The sequence below is a fragment of the Balaenoptera borealis genome (assembly GCF_965194805.1).
Source record: "Balaenoptera borealis genome assembly, chromosome: X".
Taxonomy (NCBI): Eukaryota; Metazoa; Chordata; class Mammalia; order Artiodactyla; family Balaenopteridae; genus Balaenoptera; species Balaenoptera borealis.
Window position 1 is genome coordinate 60,690,630 of NC_138881.1, and position 14,658 is coordinate 60,705,287.

The following is a 14,658-nucleotide window of genomic DNA, read 5'->3' on the forward strand; positions in this document are numbered from 1 at the left end:
ATGAATGTTTTAAAGCCATTAATGCCTATCTGTGGTACTGTTTTTATTAGGTTCCTATCATTTTGTATGTATTTCTGACAAACTTTTTAAGTGTTTTCCCCAACCACATTTTCCCATAAGCCCTACAGTTTATACTTCTCAAATATGCAGAGCATGGTGATTTTTAGGGAACATCTATGTGTCTCATTATAGCCAAACTGACTGTACCGTGCACTTATCACATGTCTTCATCTGTGAAATTCAAAGAATTTTAGGGCTTTCCACTTCTTCAATGAAGAGAGAAAAACTATTCTCATCATATGTACAGGCATACCTTGTTTTATTGCACTTTGCTTTATTGTGCTTCACAGATACTGCGTTTTTTTTGTTTGTTTGTTTTTGTTTTTGTTTTACAAATTGAAGGTTTGCAGCAACCCTGTGTTGAGCAAGTCTACTGGCACCATTTTTCCAACAGCATTTGCTCATTTTGTGTCTCTGTGTCACATTTCTGGGAATTCTCGAAGTATTTCAAAGCATGTACCAGCAAAAAGATTATGACCCATGGAAGGCTCAGATGATGGTTAGCATTTTTCAGCAATAAAGTATTTTTAACTAAGGTATGTACATTGTTTTTTTAGACATACTGCTATTGCACACTTAACAGAATGTAGTGTAAACATAACTTTTATATGCACTGGGAATCCAAAAAATTTCATATGACTTGCTTTATTGAGATATTTGCAATATTTGTGCTGCTCTGGAACTGAACCTGCGTATCTCTGAGGTATGTCTGTACAGCGAAACTGAAGAAGTCAATGACAGTACTTGGACTACTCAGTGGTCAGCAGCAAAGCCAGGAAAAAAAAAAGAATAAAAAAGAATCCAGGCCTTCCAGCTCCTTTTTCTCCCCTGAGAGTTCAAAAAACCTGAATATGCTTTGTACTTAGTTGGCACATTTAATAAATAAATCTTTCTTTGAGCAAGCACAGTTTTTGAGAAACAATTTTGTGGAATTTGAGAAGGACTGAGAAAAATGGTAGAATCAAAATAGGGTGGTCAAGGGACTTCCCTGGTGGTCCAGTGGGTAAGACTCCATGCTCCCAATGCAGGGGCCCCAGTTACGATCTCTGGTCGGGGAACTAGATCCCACATGCATGACGCAACCAAGAATCTGCATGCTGAAGCCCGCATGCCGCAACTAAGAAGCCCGCATGCCACCAACTAAACATGCCGCAATGAAGATCCTGCGTGCTGCAACTAAGACCCAGAGCAGCCAAAATGAATAAATAAATAATAAATATTTTTTAAAAGTTTGGTTTAAAAAAAATAGGGTGCTCAAAATAGGGCAGGTATCTCTATTATTGCTTATCTTATTTCTTGCTCAAATAAGGATGCTCTATATAAAGCTTAGAGTAAAACAGCACTTTGTGCCCCTGAAACTTTGGTGTAACCCTATTATTTAAACTCATATTGGCAGTTACAGATTACTATTGGCCAAAGTATTCAAATTACACAAAACTGTATTTATGTAGCCAAGTATAAATGACTTCCAAATGTGTTGGATTTATGTCCAAGTTTAGAACATAGCCAATTTGCAGAATGCCTGACATTAAACTAACTTGATTAAATTGTCCAGTCACAGTTTTCCAACAATGGTTTCTAAACTACTTTATTCATGTAGCTCAAAAAGCAATGATGACTATATTTTGGGGGGTGAGGACAGGGTATAAGTGGGTTGTTGTTTTGTTTTTGCTGAAGTCAGAATATCATTTCCAAGATTTATTTAAAAAAAAAAAGACATACAAAGTCAGGAGGTAAATTCAAGTACCTCTGATGACTAAGGCAAGTATACAGGACTTGCTATTCTGCTTTCTATATTTATTAAAAGTCAAGTCTGAGTGATAGCAATATCCAGGTCTTCTAACTCTTAACATGCACCCTCAACTACTAGTCTCTAGAAGACAACTCTGTCTCCTCCCTATTAGGGAAGACTTCCATTTGGACACAGGGTCAGCACAGTCATTAACTGAAAGAGGAAGACATAATAACAATCTGCTAAAAAGCTCTTTCCCCAGTGCATTACCTGTTCTGCATTCCCACTAAATACCCCATCAAGGATAAAGTATGTCCAGAACAATGGCCATTCACACTCAATGTTTTCAAATAACTTCAGCTCAGCTGGTTCATAGTACAGACGATTGGGATCCTGGTAAAAACACAATAAACAAAGTCTGTCTTATCACTCCAAGGTCAGACTATATCTTTAGTTCAGAGGTCTTACAACACAGCCTTTCACCACTGATAGTTTGTTTCAGAGAAGACAGAGCACATACACACTCCCCTCCTTTAGCAAGTACTTTTGTCATGTGATTCTAACTAGCAGAACTGGGATAATAATGATACTACAGGCAGGTGTATGAGGAAGTGAGACTAATTTGTAATAAGGCTGAGTTTGGTTTTGTACTTGTTAAGTTTGAGGTAGCAGCAGAACATACAAATAGAAATGTTCAGAAGGACAGCAAGAGATGAGGGTTTGGGAATCATCCTTATAGAGGTGACACACGAATCACAAATTATGGATGTAGTACCTATATATAACGAACAAGCAGCCCAAGAACAGAATCTTGGTAAACCCTGAGTTTGGTGAGGGAGGACAGAAAGAGGAGAAAAATTAGGATGGTGTAGAGTTGTGGAAGTTAAAATAGGAAAAGAATTTCAAGAAAATGTAGGGGTAGGTAATAGTGATGTACTATAGAGAAGTCAAAGAGAATAAGGACTGAGAAAAGGCTACTGGATTGCTTACTTAGGAGATTATGATGATATTTCAGAGCACAATTTTAATAGATTGGTAGGGGCAGAAGTCAAAAGGCTTAAAGAATAAAATGGAAGACAGAAGTAAACCAGAAGAGTTTGAGCTCGGTAATTTAAAAAAATTATAATGGCTCTCAACCAGCAAACCTGAGACTTAAACGATGTTTACATTGTCAATGAAAGTGGTTACCGACCATTCATTCCCTTTTAATAATACTAAATTTTCTCCATGGATATTTCCAAGGAGAACTTTTGACAAGTGGAACAAAAGGAAGTTAACTTTTCAAAATCAAGTACTGTTTAGAACTAACCAACTGCAAAAGGTGGAAGGGATCCAAAAGGATCTACTGACAGAAAGATTTTTCCCTTTGTAATAATTAAATATTTAGGGGGGAATATTTTGAGACAATGTAAATATTCTGTTTCTGCATAAACTTCCATCCACTGATTTAAGCATCCATCAGGAGCTCTTTCCTGAAACTAACCAACTTCAAGAGGTGGAAGGACTACACCTTCCTCTATTTTATTTAATCCAGAAGGGCTCACAAGCAAAACCTGGCAATTAATCCTAACAAAGGTAGCAAACATCAGTTATCGTTACCCTATTTAGTGATTATTTGAAGTACCATCAATGAGGTAAGTATTTTCTCTGAATGAGGCTGCAGTAGTGACCATTCTACCTTGGACTCATTTTGGGGAAAACAAACCTACCTCTTTAGGAGTTTTATATCCATCTCGTAGAAATCGACAGCAACCATAACGACCCTGGGAATGCAGAGGAAAGAAGCCAGAAGAATGAACACTGGTACAGCAATATAATTAATCAGAAATGTATCCTTTGCAACAGCTACATGTGCCAACCTATCATCAATAGAGACATGATACTTAAAAAATAATTTTAAAAAACCCTGATATCAGTCCAGCAGCAGAAAGTGATTTCAGCAATGTGATTTCAAGCGAGGGCTAAGTTGCAGGCTCTTCCCTAAAGCAGTGTTTTTATTTTATCTTCTCCATGGCTTTCCACCATAGGATAAGTCTGTGACAGCCCAATTACTAATCTATGCGGTCCTGCTCACACAATTCATAAGAGACCACAGTTTTTTTTTAAAAAAGAAAACACAGTTTAAAAATTTTGAGATAATCTGAGACTTACAGAAGAGTTCCCAAAACAGTACAGAGTCCCTGTATATCCTTCAACCACTGTCCCCTAATATTAACATCTTAAATAACCACAGAAAATTTACCAAAACTAAAAAATTAACCTTGGTACAACACTATTAACCAAAGTATAGAACTTATTTGGATTTCACCAGTTTTTCCACTAATGCTTTTTTTCTGTTCCAGTATCCAATTTAGGATACCACTGCATTTAGCTGGCATGTTTCCTTAGTCTCTTCTAATCTGTGATGGTTCCTCAGTCCTTCCCTGTTTTTCATCATCTTGACATTTTTGCAGAGTGTTTGTCAGTTACTTTGTAGAATGCCTCTCGATTTGGTTTTGTCTGATGTTTTCTCATGATTAGATTGAGGTACTGCATTCTTGGGAAGGACATCACGGAGGTGCTGTGTGCTTCTCAGTGCACTGTATCAGGGCGTAAATGATGTCAGTACATCTTATTACTGGTGATGTTAACCCTGATCACTTGGTTAAATCACCAACATAGGTCATATTCAAGACTCACAAAGATACTAATTTAGCCTTAAAGTTAGAGCTTAAAGAAAACAAAGGCACATATGGACATACCTGAAGCTTAGTGATTATTTCCTGTTTTGTGAGCTCCACCAACTGATTATCCTCTACTGCAAAGGCTGGGAAGGAAATAACTGAAAGTAGACTAGCATCAACCTCTTTGGATGTTGAAGCCCGGGGGAGTATCGAATTAAGGATAGACTAAAAGAAAGGAAGTCAAATGTGGCACATTAGTAAATAACTCAGGATTATAAAATTATTAGCTTTAGTTTCAAAAGATGTATGTTGAAGAGGATCATTCAGTTGAAAATCTAAAAATGATTTAATAGTGAAAGCTTAGAAGACTAACTACTTCTATAAATCATCCCTTGTCTTAATCCTGCTCTCAGTGCTTCCTAATCCTGATTCTTAAGAAGCTGCTAATGGATAAAGAATACTCTAACATCATTATCTCACCCATAATGCTGTTGCTCCATTAGCAACTATCTAAGCATAAAGATAAAATGTAGCTGCTGGGAAGCAAGATGTGGAAGGCTTAGCTCCTATATCCCTGAAATTTATCTTTTCCATGGAAAATTTTGCATTTTTAAAATTAGAAGGTGAGATTGTATTCACTAGAACACCATGGGTGCCTAATCAGGGTTTGAAGAAGACAAGAAAGGCCATCTTGTCAATGACAAGAACCTTACTCTTTCAATACACAGAGTAATCCGAAACAAAACTGAAGATATGCATTTACCACTTAAACAGTCTAATCTCCAAACATCTAACCCGAGGGCCAACCGGGGACAAGAGAAAGTTTCAGAGCCACTATCAAGAAGAACACTCAAAATCGATCACCTCTTGTTCTCTTGGGATATTTAGAAAAGGACATACTCAGGAGCAGAGCTCATATACCCTTGATACGATAATAGTGGAGAATTCCAGATACTGTGATAGGATCACTTTATAACGTTGAGTGAGAGAACAGGACTATGATCTCTGTTATAGCTCATGCTGTATCAGGTTTATCTCTATAGGATGCTTGATAAGACATTTTTGGTACATGGTAATAAATCAGATTATGTACTCTCATTCAGTTCTCCTTATTCTAAAGCTCATGCTAAATTTGAGTCTGAGTAAAAATACATTTTTCTATAACATTGTCCATTATGCTCTTACCTGGCAGTGTTGTACTTCATCAGCTAGGACATGGATAACTGACTGGGGCCCACCTTTCACACCAAACAGGTCCAGTTCATCTAATGCCTCCAGGGCTGCCTTTGAGGAACAAAGAAGGAAAGGACAACTTTAGCATTATAAATGCATATATTTCTTCTCCCTCTACCCCGGTATCATATCAATGAACATGATATCATTTTAAATATGTTCAGCAGAACAGAAAATACAATAACATTCTTTATTCCCAGGGGCCTCTGAGGGTTTTTTTGGTCTCCCATATTGTCCCAGAGACACTTGAGATGGAGGTTGCAGTCATACTTTCATGATTAAAACCCCTCAACAAATTCGGTATAGAAGGAACATACCTCAACATAATAAAGGCCATATACAACAAACCCACAGCTAACATTCTACTCAGTGGTGAAAAATTGAAAGTTTTCCTGTAAGATTAAAGCAAGACAAGGGTGCCCACTCTCACCACTCTTATTCAACATAGTACTGGAAGTCCTAGCTAAAGCAACTGGGCAAGACAAAGGAATAAAAGGCATCCAAATCAGAAATGAAGAAGTAAAACTGTCATTATTTGAAGATGATATGATCTCATATATAGAAAACCCTAAAGACTCAACCAAAAAACTGTTGGAACTAATCAACAAATTCAGTAAAGTTACAGGATATAAAATCGACATACAGAAATCAATTGTGTTTTCTGTACACTAACAACAAAACATCTAAAAAAGAAATAAAGAAAACTATCCCATTCACAACAGCATCAAAAGCAATAAAATACTTAAGAATAAATTTAACCAAAGAGGTGAAAGATCTGTACAATGAAAACTACAATACTTTGATGACAGAAATTTAAGACAAAAACAAATGGAAAGATACCCCCATGCTCATGGATCAGAAGAATTAATATTGCTAAAATGTCTATACTACCCAAAGTCATCTATAGATCCACTGCAATCCGTATAAAAATTCCAATGGCATTTTTCACAGAAATAAAAAAAATCTTAAAATTTGTATGGAATCACAAAAGACCCTAAATAGCCAAAGCTATTATGAGAAAGAAAAACAAAGCTGAAGGCATCACACTTCCTGATTTCAAACTATACTACAAAGGTATAGTAATTAAAATAGTATGATACAGGCATAAAAGCAGACACATAGACCAATGAAACAGAATAGAGAGCCCAGAAATAAACCCCTGCATTTACAGTCAATTAATATTTGATAAAGGAGCCAGGAACACTCAATGGGAAAATGATAGTCTCTTCAACAAACAGTTTTGGGAAAACTGGATAATCACATACAGAACAATAAAATTGGACCCCTATCTTACACCACACACAAAAATTAACTCAAAATGGATTAAACATTAAGACCGGATATCACAAAACTCCTCCTTCACATTGGTTTTGGCAATGATTTTTTAGATATGACACCAAAGGTATAAGCACAAAATCAAAAATCAATAAGGGGGACTACATCAAACTAAAAAGCTTCTGCATAGAGAAGGGACTTGAGGACACAGGGAGGCGGAAGGGTAAGCTGGGACGAAATGAGAGAGTGGCATGGACTTATATATACTACCAAATGTAAAATAGCTAGTGGGAAGTAGCCACATAACACAGGGAGATCAGCTCAGTGCTTTGTGACCACCTAGAGGGGTGGGATAGGGAGGGTGGAAGGGAGATGCAAGAGGGAGGAGATATGGGGATATATGTATATGTATAGCTGATTCACTTTGTTATAAAGCAGAAACTAACACACCATTGTAAAGCAATTATACTCCAATAAAGATGCTTATAAATAAATAAATAAATAAATAAATAGCTTCTGTACAACAAAAGAAACAATCAAAAAGATGAAAAAGCAACCTACAAAATGGGAGAAAATATTTGCAAACCACATATATAATGAGAAGTTTATATCCCAAATATATAAAGAACTCACACAATTCAATAATAAAAAACCAAATAATTCAATTAAAAAATGGGCAAAGGAAATGAATAGACATTTTTTCCAAAGAGAACAGACAAATGGCCAACAGGTACATGAAAAGATGCTCAACATCACTAATCAACAGGGAAATGCAAGTCAAAACCACAATGCAATATCACCTCACATCTGTCAGAATAGTTATCATAAAAAAGATAAGTATGGGTGAGGACATGGATAAAAGCAAACCTTGTACACTGTTGGGGGGAATGCAAGTTGGTTCAGCCACTATGGAAAATAATAAGTATGGAGGTTACTCAAAAAATTAAATTAGAACTACCATATGATCCAGCAATTTCACTTTTGGGTATATATCCAAAGGAAATAAAAACAGGATATCAAAGAAATATATGCACTCCTATGTTTACTGCAGCATCATTCACAATGTACGGAAACAATCTAAGTGTCCGTCAACAGATGAATGGATAAAGAATATGTGGTGTATGTGTGTGCTCACCTGCCTCTGTGTGTGTGTGTGTGTGTGTGTGTATAATGGAATATCATTCAGCCATAAGAAAGAAGGAGGAGATTGGTTCAACATGGTAGAGTAGAAGGACGTGCGCTCACTCCCTCTTGCAAGAGCACCAGAATCACAACTAACTGCTGAACAATCATCGACAGGAAGACACTGGAACTCACCAAAAAAGATACCCCACATCCAAAGACAAAGGAGAAGCCACAGTGAGATAGCAGGAGGGGCGCAATCACAATAAAATCAAATCCCATAACTGCTGGGTGGGTGACTCACAGACTGGATAACACTTATACGACAGAAGTCCACCCACTGGAGTGAAGGTTCTGAGCCCCACGTCAGGCTTCCCAACCTGGGGGTCTGGCAATGGGAGGAGGAATTCCTAGAGAATCAGACTTTGAAGGCTAGCGGGATTTGATTGCAGGACTTTGACAGGACTGGGGGAAATAGAGACTCCACTCTTGGAGGGCACACACAAAGTAGTGTGCATATTGGGATCCAGGGGAAGGAGCAGTGACCCCATAGGAGACTGAACCAGACCTACCTGCTAGTGTTGGAGGGTCTCCTGCAGAGGCGGGGGGGGCTGTGGCTCACTGCGGGGACAAGGACACTGGAAGCAGAACTTCTGGGAAGTACTCCTTGGCGTGAGCCCTCCCAGAGCCTGCCATTAGCCCCACCAAAGAGCCAGGTAGGCTCCAGTGTTGGGTCGACTCAGGCCAAACAACAAACAGGGAGGGAACCTACCACCACCCATCAGCAGACAAGCGGATTAAAGTTCTACTGAGCTCTGCCCTCCAGAGCAACACCCAGCTCTACCCATCACCAGTCACTCCCATCAGGAAGCTTGCACAAGCCTCTTAGATAGCCTCATCCACCAGAGGGCAGACAGCAGAAGCAAGAAGAACTACAATCCTGCAGCCTGTGGAACAAAAACCACGTTCACAGAAAGATAGACAAAATGAAAAGGCAGAGGACTTTGCACCAGATGAAGGAACAAGATAAAACTCCAGAAAAACAACTAAATGAAGGGGAGATAGACAACCTTCCAGAAAATGAATTCAGAATAATGATAGTGAAGATGATCCAGGACCCCGGAAAAAGAATGGAGGCAAAGATCGAGAAGATGCAAGAAATGTTTAACAAAGACCTGGAAGAATTAAAGAACAAACACCTTGAAGAATTAAAGAACAAACAAACAGACGAACAATACAGTAACTGAAATGAAAAATACACTAAAAGGAATCAACAGCAGAATAACTGAGGCAGAAGAACGGATAAGTGACCTGGAAGACAGAAGGGTGGAATTCACTGCTGCGGAACAGAATAAATAAAAAAGAATGAAACGAAGTGAAGACAGCCTAAGAGACCTCTGGGACAACATTAAACACAACAACATTCGCATTATAGGGGTCCGAGAAGGAGAAGAGAGAGAGAAAGGACCAGAGAAAATATTTGAAGAGAGTATAGTTGAAAACTTCCATAACATGGGAAGGGAAATAGCCACCCAAGTCCAGGAAGCACAGAGAGTCCCAGGCAGGATAAACCCAAGGAAAAACACGCCGTGACACATAGTAAACAAACTGACAAAAAATAAGACAAAGAAAAACTACTGAAAGCAACAAGGGAAAAACTACAAATAACCTAAAAGGGAACTCCCATAAGGTTAACAGCTGATTTCTCAGCAGAAACACTACAAGCCAAAAAGGAGTGGCATGATATATTTAAAGTGATGAAAGGGAAGAAACTACAACCAAGATTACTCTACCCGGCAAGGATCTCATTCAGATTAGATGGAGAAATCAAAAGCTTTACAAACAAGCAAAAGCTAAGAGAATTCAGCACCACCAAACCAGCTCTACAAAAAAAGCTAAAGGAACTTCTCTAAGTGGCAAACAGAAGAGAAGGAACGGACCTACAAAAACAAACCCAAACAATTAAGAAAATGGTCACAGGAACATACATATCAATAATTGCCTTAAACGTGAATGGATTAAATGCTCCAACCAAAAGACACAGGCCTGCTGAATGGATACAAAACCAACACCCATATATATGCTGTCTACAAGAGACCCACTTCAGACCTAGGGACACATACAGACTGAAAGTGAGGGGATGGAAAAAGATATTCCATACAAATGAAAATCAAAAGGAAGATGGAGTAGCAATACTCATATCAGATAAAATAGACTTTAAAATAAAGAATGTTACAAGAGACTAGGAAGGACACTACATAATGATCAAGGGATCAATCCAAGAAGAAGATATAACAATTATGAATATATATGCACCCAACATAGAAGCACTTCAATGCATAAGGCAACTGCTAACAGCTATAAAACAGGAAATCAATAGTAACACAATAATAGTGGGGGACTTTAACATCTCACTTACAACAATGGAAAGATCATCCAAACAGAAAATTAATAAGGAAACACAAGCTTTAAATGACACAATAGACCAGATACACTTAATTGATATTTATAGCACATTCCATCCAAAAACAGCAGATTACACTTTCTTCTCAAGTGCACATGGAACATTCTCCAGGACAGATCACATCGTGGGTCACAAATCAAGCCTCAGTAAATTTAAGAAAATTGAAATCATATCAAGCATCTTTTCTGAACACAACACTATGAGATTAGAAATGAACTACAGGGGAAAAAACGTAAAAAACACAAACACATGGAGGCTAAACAATACATTACTAAATAACGAAGAGATAACTGAAGAACTCAAAGAGGAAATAAAAAAATACCTAGAGACAAATTACAACGAAAACACGACGATCCAAAACCTACGGGGTGAAACAAAAGCAGTTCTAAGAGGGAAGTTTATAGCTATACAAGCCTACCTCAACAAACAAAAAACAACTCAAATAAAAAATCTAACCTTCCACCTAAAGGAACTAGAGAAAGAAGAACAAACAAAGCCCAAAGTTAGTAGAAGGAAAGAAATCATTAAAATCAGAGCAGAAATAAATGAAAAAGAAAAAATGAAAAAAATAGCAAAGATCAATAAAACTAAAAGCTGGTTCTTTGAGAAGATAAACAAAATTGATAAACCATTAGCCAGACTCATCAAGGAAAAAAGGGAGAAGACTCAAATCAATAGAATTAGAAATGAAAAAGGAGAAGTAACAACTGACACTGCAGAAATACAAATGATCATGAGAGATTACTACAAGTAACTCTACGCCAGTAAAAAGGACAACCTGGAAGAAATGGACAAATTCTTAGAAATGCAAAACCTGCCAAGATTGAACCAGGAAGAAATAGAAAATACGAACAGACCAATCACAAGCACTGAAATTGAAACTGTGATTAAAAATCTTCCAACAAACAAAAGCCCAGGACCAGATGGCCTCACAGGCGAATTCTATCAAACATTTAGAGAAGAGCTAACACCTATCCTTCTCAAACTCTTCCAAAACATTATAGAGGGATGAACACTCCCCAACTCATTCTATGAGGCCACCATCACCCTGATACCAAAAGCAGACAAAGATGTCACAAAGAAAGAAAAATACAGGTCAATATCGCTGATGAACATAGATGCAAAAATCCTCAACAAAATACTAGCAAACAGAATCCAACAGCACATTAAAAGGATCATACACCATGATCAAGTGGGGTTTATTCCAGGAATGCAGGGATTCTTCAATATACGCAAATCAATCAACGTGATACACCATATTAACAAATTGAAGGAGAAAAACCATATGATAATCTCAATAGATGCAGAGAAAGCTTTCAACAAAATTCAACACTCATGTATGATAAATGCCCTGCAGAAAGTAGGCATAGAGGGAAATTTCCTCAACATAATAAAGGCCATATATGACAAACCCACAGCCAACCTCGTCCTCAATGGTGAAAAACTGAAACCATTTCCACTAAGATGAGGAACAAGACAAGGTCGCCCACTCTCACAACTGTTATTCAACATAGTTTTGGAAGTTTTAGCCACAGCAATCAGAGAAGAAAAAGAAATTAAAGGAATCCAAATCGGAAAAGAAGAAGTAGAGCTGTCACTGTTTGCAGATGACATGATACTATACATAGAGAATCCTAAAGATGTCAACAAAAACTACTAGAGCTAATCAATGAATTTGGTAAAGTAGCAGGATACAAAATTAATGCACAGAAATCTCTTGCATTCCTATACACTAATGATGAAAAATCTGAAAGTAAACTTAAGAAAACACTCCCATTTACCATTGCAACAAAAAAGAATAAAATATCTAGGAATAAACCTACCTAAGGACACAAAAGACCTGTGTGGTTCTTTGAGACGATAAGCAAAATTGATAAACCATTAGCCAGACTCATCAAGAAAAAGAGGGCAAGGACTCAAATCCATAAAAGTAGAAATGAAAAAGGAGAAGTTACAACAGACACCGCAGAAATACAAAGCATCCTAAGAGACTACTACAAGCAACTCTATGCCGATAAAATGGACAACCTGGAAGAAATGGACAAATTCTTAGAAAGGTATAACCTTCCAAGACTTAACCAGGAAGAAATAGAAAAAATGAACAGACCAGTCACAAGCACTGAAATTGAAACTGTGATTAAAATCTTCCAACACACAAAAGTCCAGGACCAAAAAAAAAAAAAAAAAAAAAAAAAAAGTCCAGGACCAGAAGGCTTCACAGGTGAATTCTATCAAACATTTAGAGAAGAGCTAACACCCATCTTTCTCAAATTCTTCCAAAAAATTGCAGAGGAAGGAACACTCCCAAACACATTCTATGAGGCCACCATCACCCTGATACCAAAACCAGACAAAGACACTACAAACAAAGAAAATTACAGACCAATATCACTGATGAATATAGATGCAAAAATCCTCAACAAAACACTAGCAAACAGAATCCAACAACACATTAAAAGGATCATACACCATGATCAAGTGGGGTTTATCCCAGGGATGCAAGGATTCTTCAGTATACGAAACCAATCAATGTTATACACCATATTAACATATTGAAGAATAAAAACCATGTGATCATCTCAACAGATGCAGAAAAAGCTTTTGACAAAATTCAACACCCATTTATGATAAAAACTCTCCAGAAACTGGGCATAAAGGGAACCTACCTCAACATAATAAAGGCCATATACGACAAACCCACAGCAAACATCATTCTCAATGGTGAAAAAGTGAAAGCATTTCCTCTAAGATCAGGAACAAGACAAGGATGACCACTCTAACCACTATAATTCAACATAATTTTGGAAGTACTAGCTACGGCAATCAGAGAAAAAAGAAATAAAAGGAATACAAATTGGAAAAGAAGAAGTAAAACTGTCACTGTTTGCAGATGACATGGTACTATACATAGAGAAACCTAAAGATGCCACCAGAAAACTACTAGAGCTAATCAATGAATTTGGTAAAGTTGCAGGATACAAAATTAATGCACAGAAATCTCTGGCATTCCTATACACTAATGATGAAAAATCTGAAAGAGAAATTAAGGAAACACTCCCATTTACCATTGCAACAAAAAGAATAAAATACCTAGGAATAAACCTACCTAGGGAGACAAAAGACCTGTGTGCAGGAAACTATAAGACACTGATGAAAGAAATTAAAGATGATACCAACAGATGGAGAGATATACCATGTTCTTGGATTGGAAGAATCAACATTGTGAAAATGACTCTACTACCCAAAGCAATCTACAGATTCAATGCAATCCCTTTCAAATTACCAATGGCATTTTTTACAGAACTAGAACAAAAAATCTTAAAATTTGTATGGAGACCCAAAAGACCCTGAATAGTCAAAGCAGTCTTGAGGGAAAAAAATGGAGTTGGAGGAATCAGACTCTCTGACTTCAGACTATACTACAAAGCTACAGTAATCAAGACAGTATGGTACTGGCACAAAAACAGAAATATAGATCAGTGGAACAGGATAGAAAGCCCAGAGATAAACCCACGCACCTATGGTCAACTAATCTATGACAAAGGAGGCAAGGATATACAATGGAGAAAAGACAGTCTCTTCAATAAGTGGTGCTGGGAAAACTGGACAGCTACATGTAAAAGAATGAAATTAGAACACTCCCTAACACCATACACAAAAATAAACTCAAAATGGATTAGAGACCTAAATGTAAGACCGGACACTATAAAACTCTTAGAGGAAAACATAGGAAGAACACTCTTTGACATAAATCACAGCAAGATCTTTTTTGATCCTCCTCCTAGAGTAATGGAAATAAAAACAAAAATAAACAAATGGGACCTAATGAAACTTCAAAGCTTTAGCACAGCAAAGGAAGCCATAAACAAGATGAAAAGACAACCCTCAGAATGGGCGAAAATATTTGCAAATGAAACAACGGACAAAGGATTAATCTCCAAAATATATAAACAGCTCATGCAGCTCAATATTAAAGAAACAAACAACCCAATCCAAAAATGGGCAGAAGACCTAAATAGACATTTCTCCAAAGAAGACATACAGATGGTCAAGAAGCACATGAAAAGCTGCTCAACATCACTATTTATTAGAGGAATGCAAATCAAAAC

General features: G+C 37.3%; 1 protein-coding gene across 5 annotated transcripts in view; it reads right to left on the reverse strand.

Moving 5' to 3' along the window:
* Positions 1–14,658, reverse strand: part of PHKA1 (phosphorylase kinase regulatory subunit alpha 1) — a 141,532-nt gene that overhangs the window by 98,155 nt on the left and 28,719 nt on the right. For 4 of the 5 annotated variants that reach the window (XM_082377046.1, XM_082377045.1, XM_082377047.1 and 1 more), the window contains exons 7-10: positions 5,641–5,739; positions 4,534–4,680; positions 3,502–3,555; positions 2,063–2,185 (exon numbers count right to left, since the gene is read on the reverse strand). In XM_082377046.1, coding sequence (XP_082233172.1) covers positions 2,063–2,185; positions 3,502–3,555; positions 4,534–4,680; positions 5,641–5,739 — 423 coding nt within the window. The remainder of the gene's footprint in view (positions 1–2,062; positions 2,186–3,501; positions 3,556–4,533; positions 4,681–5,640; positions 5,740–14,658) is intronic. The other variant, XM_082377048.1, reaches the window with a different exon arrangement.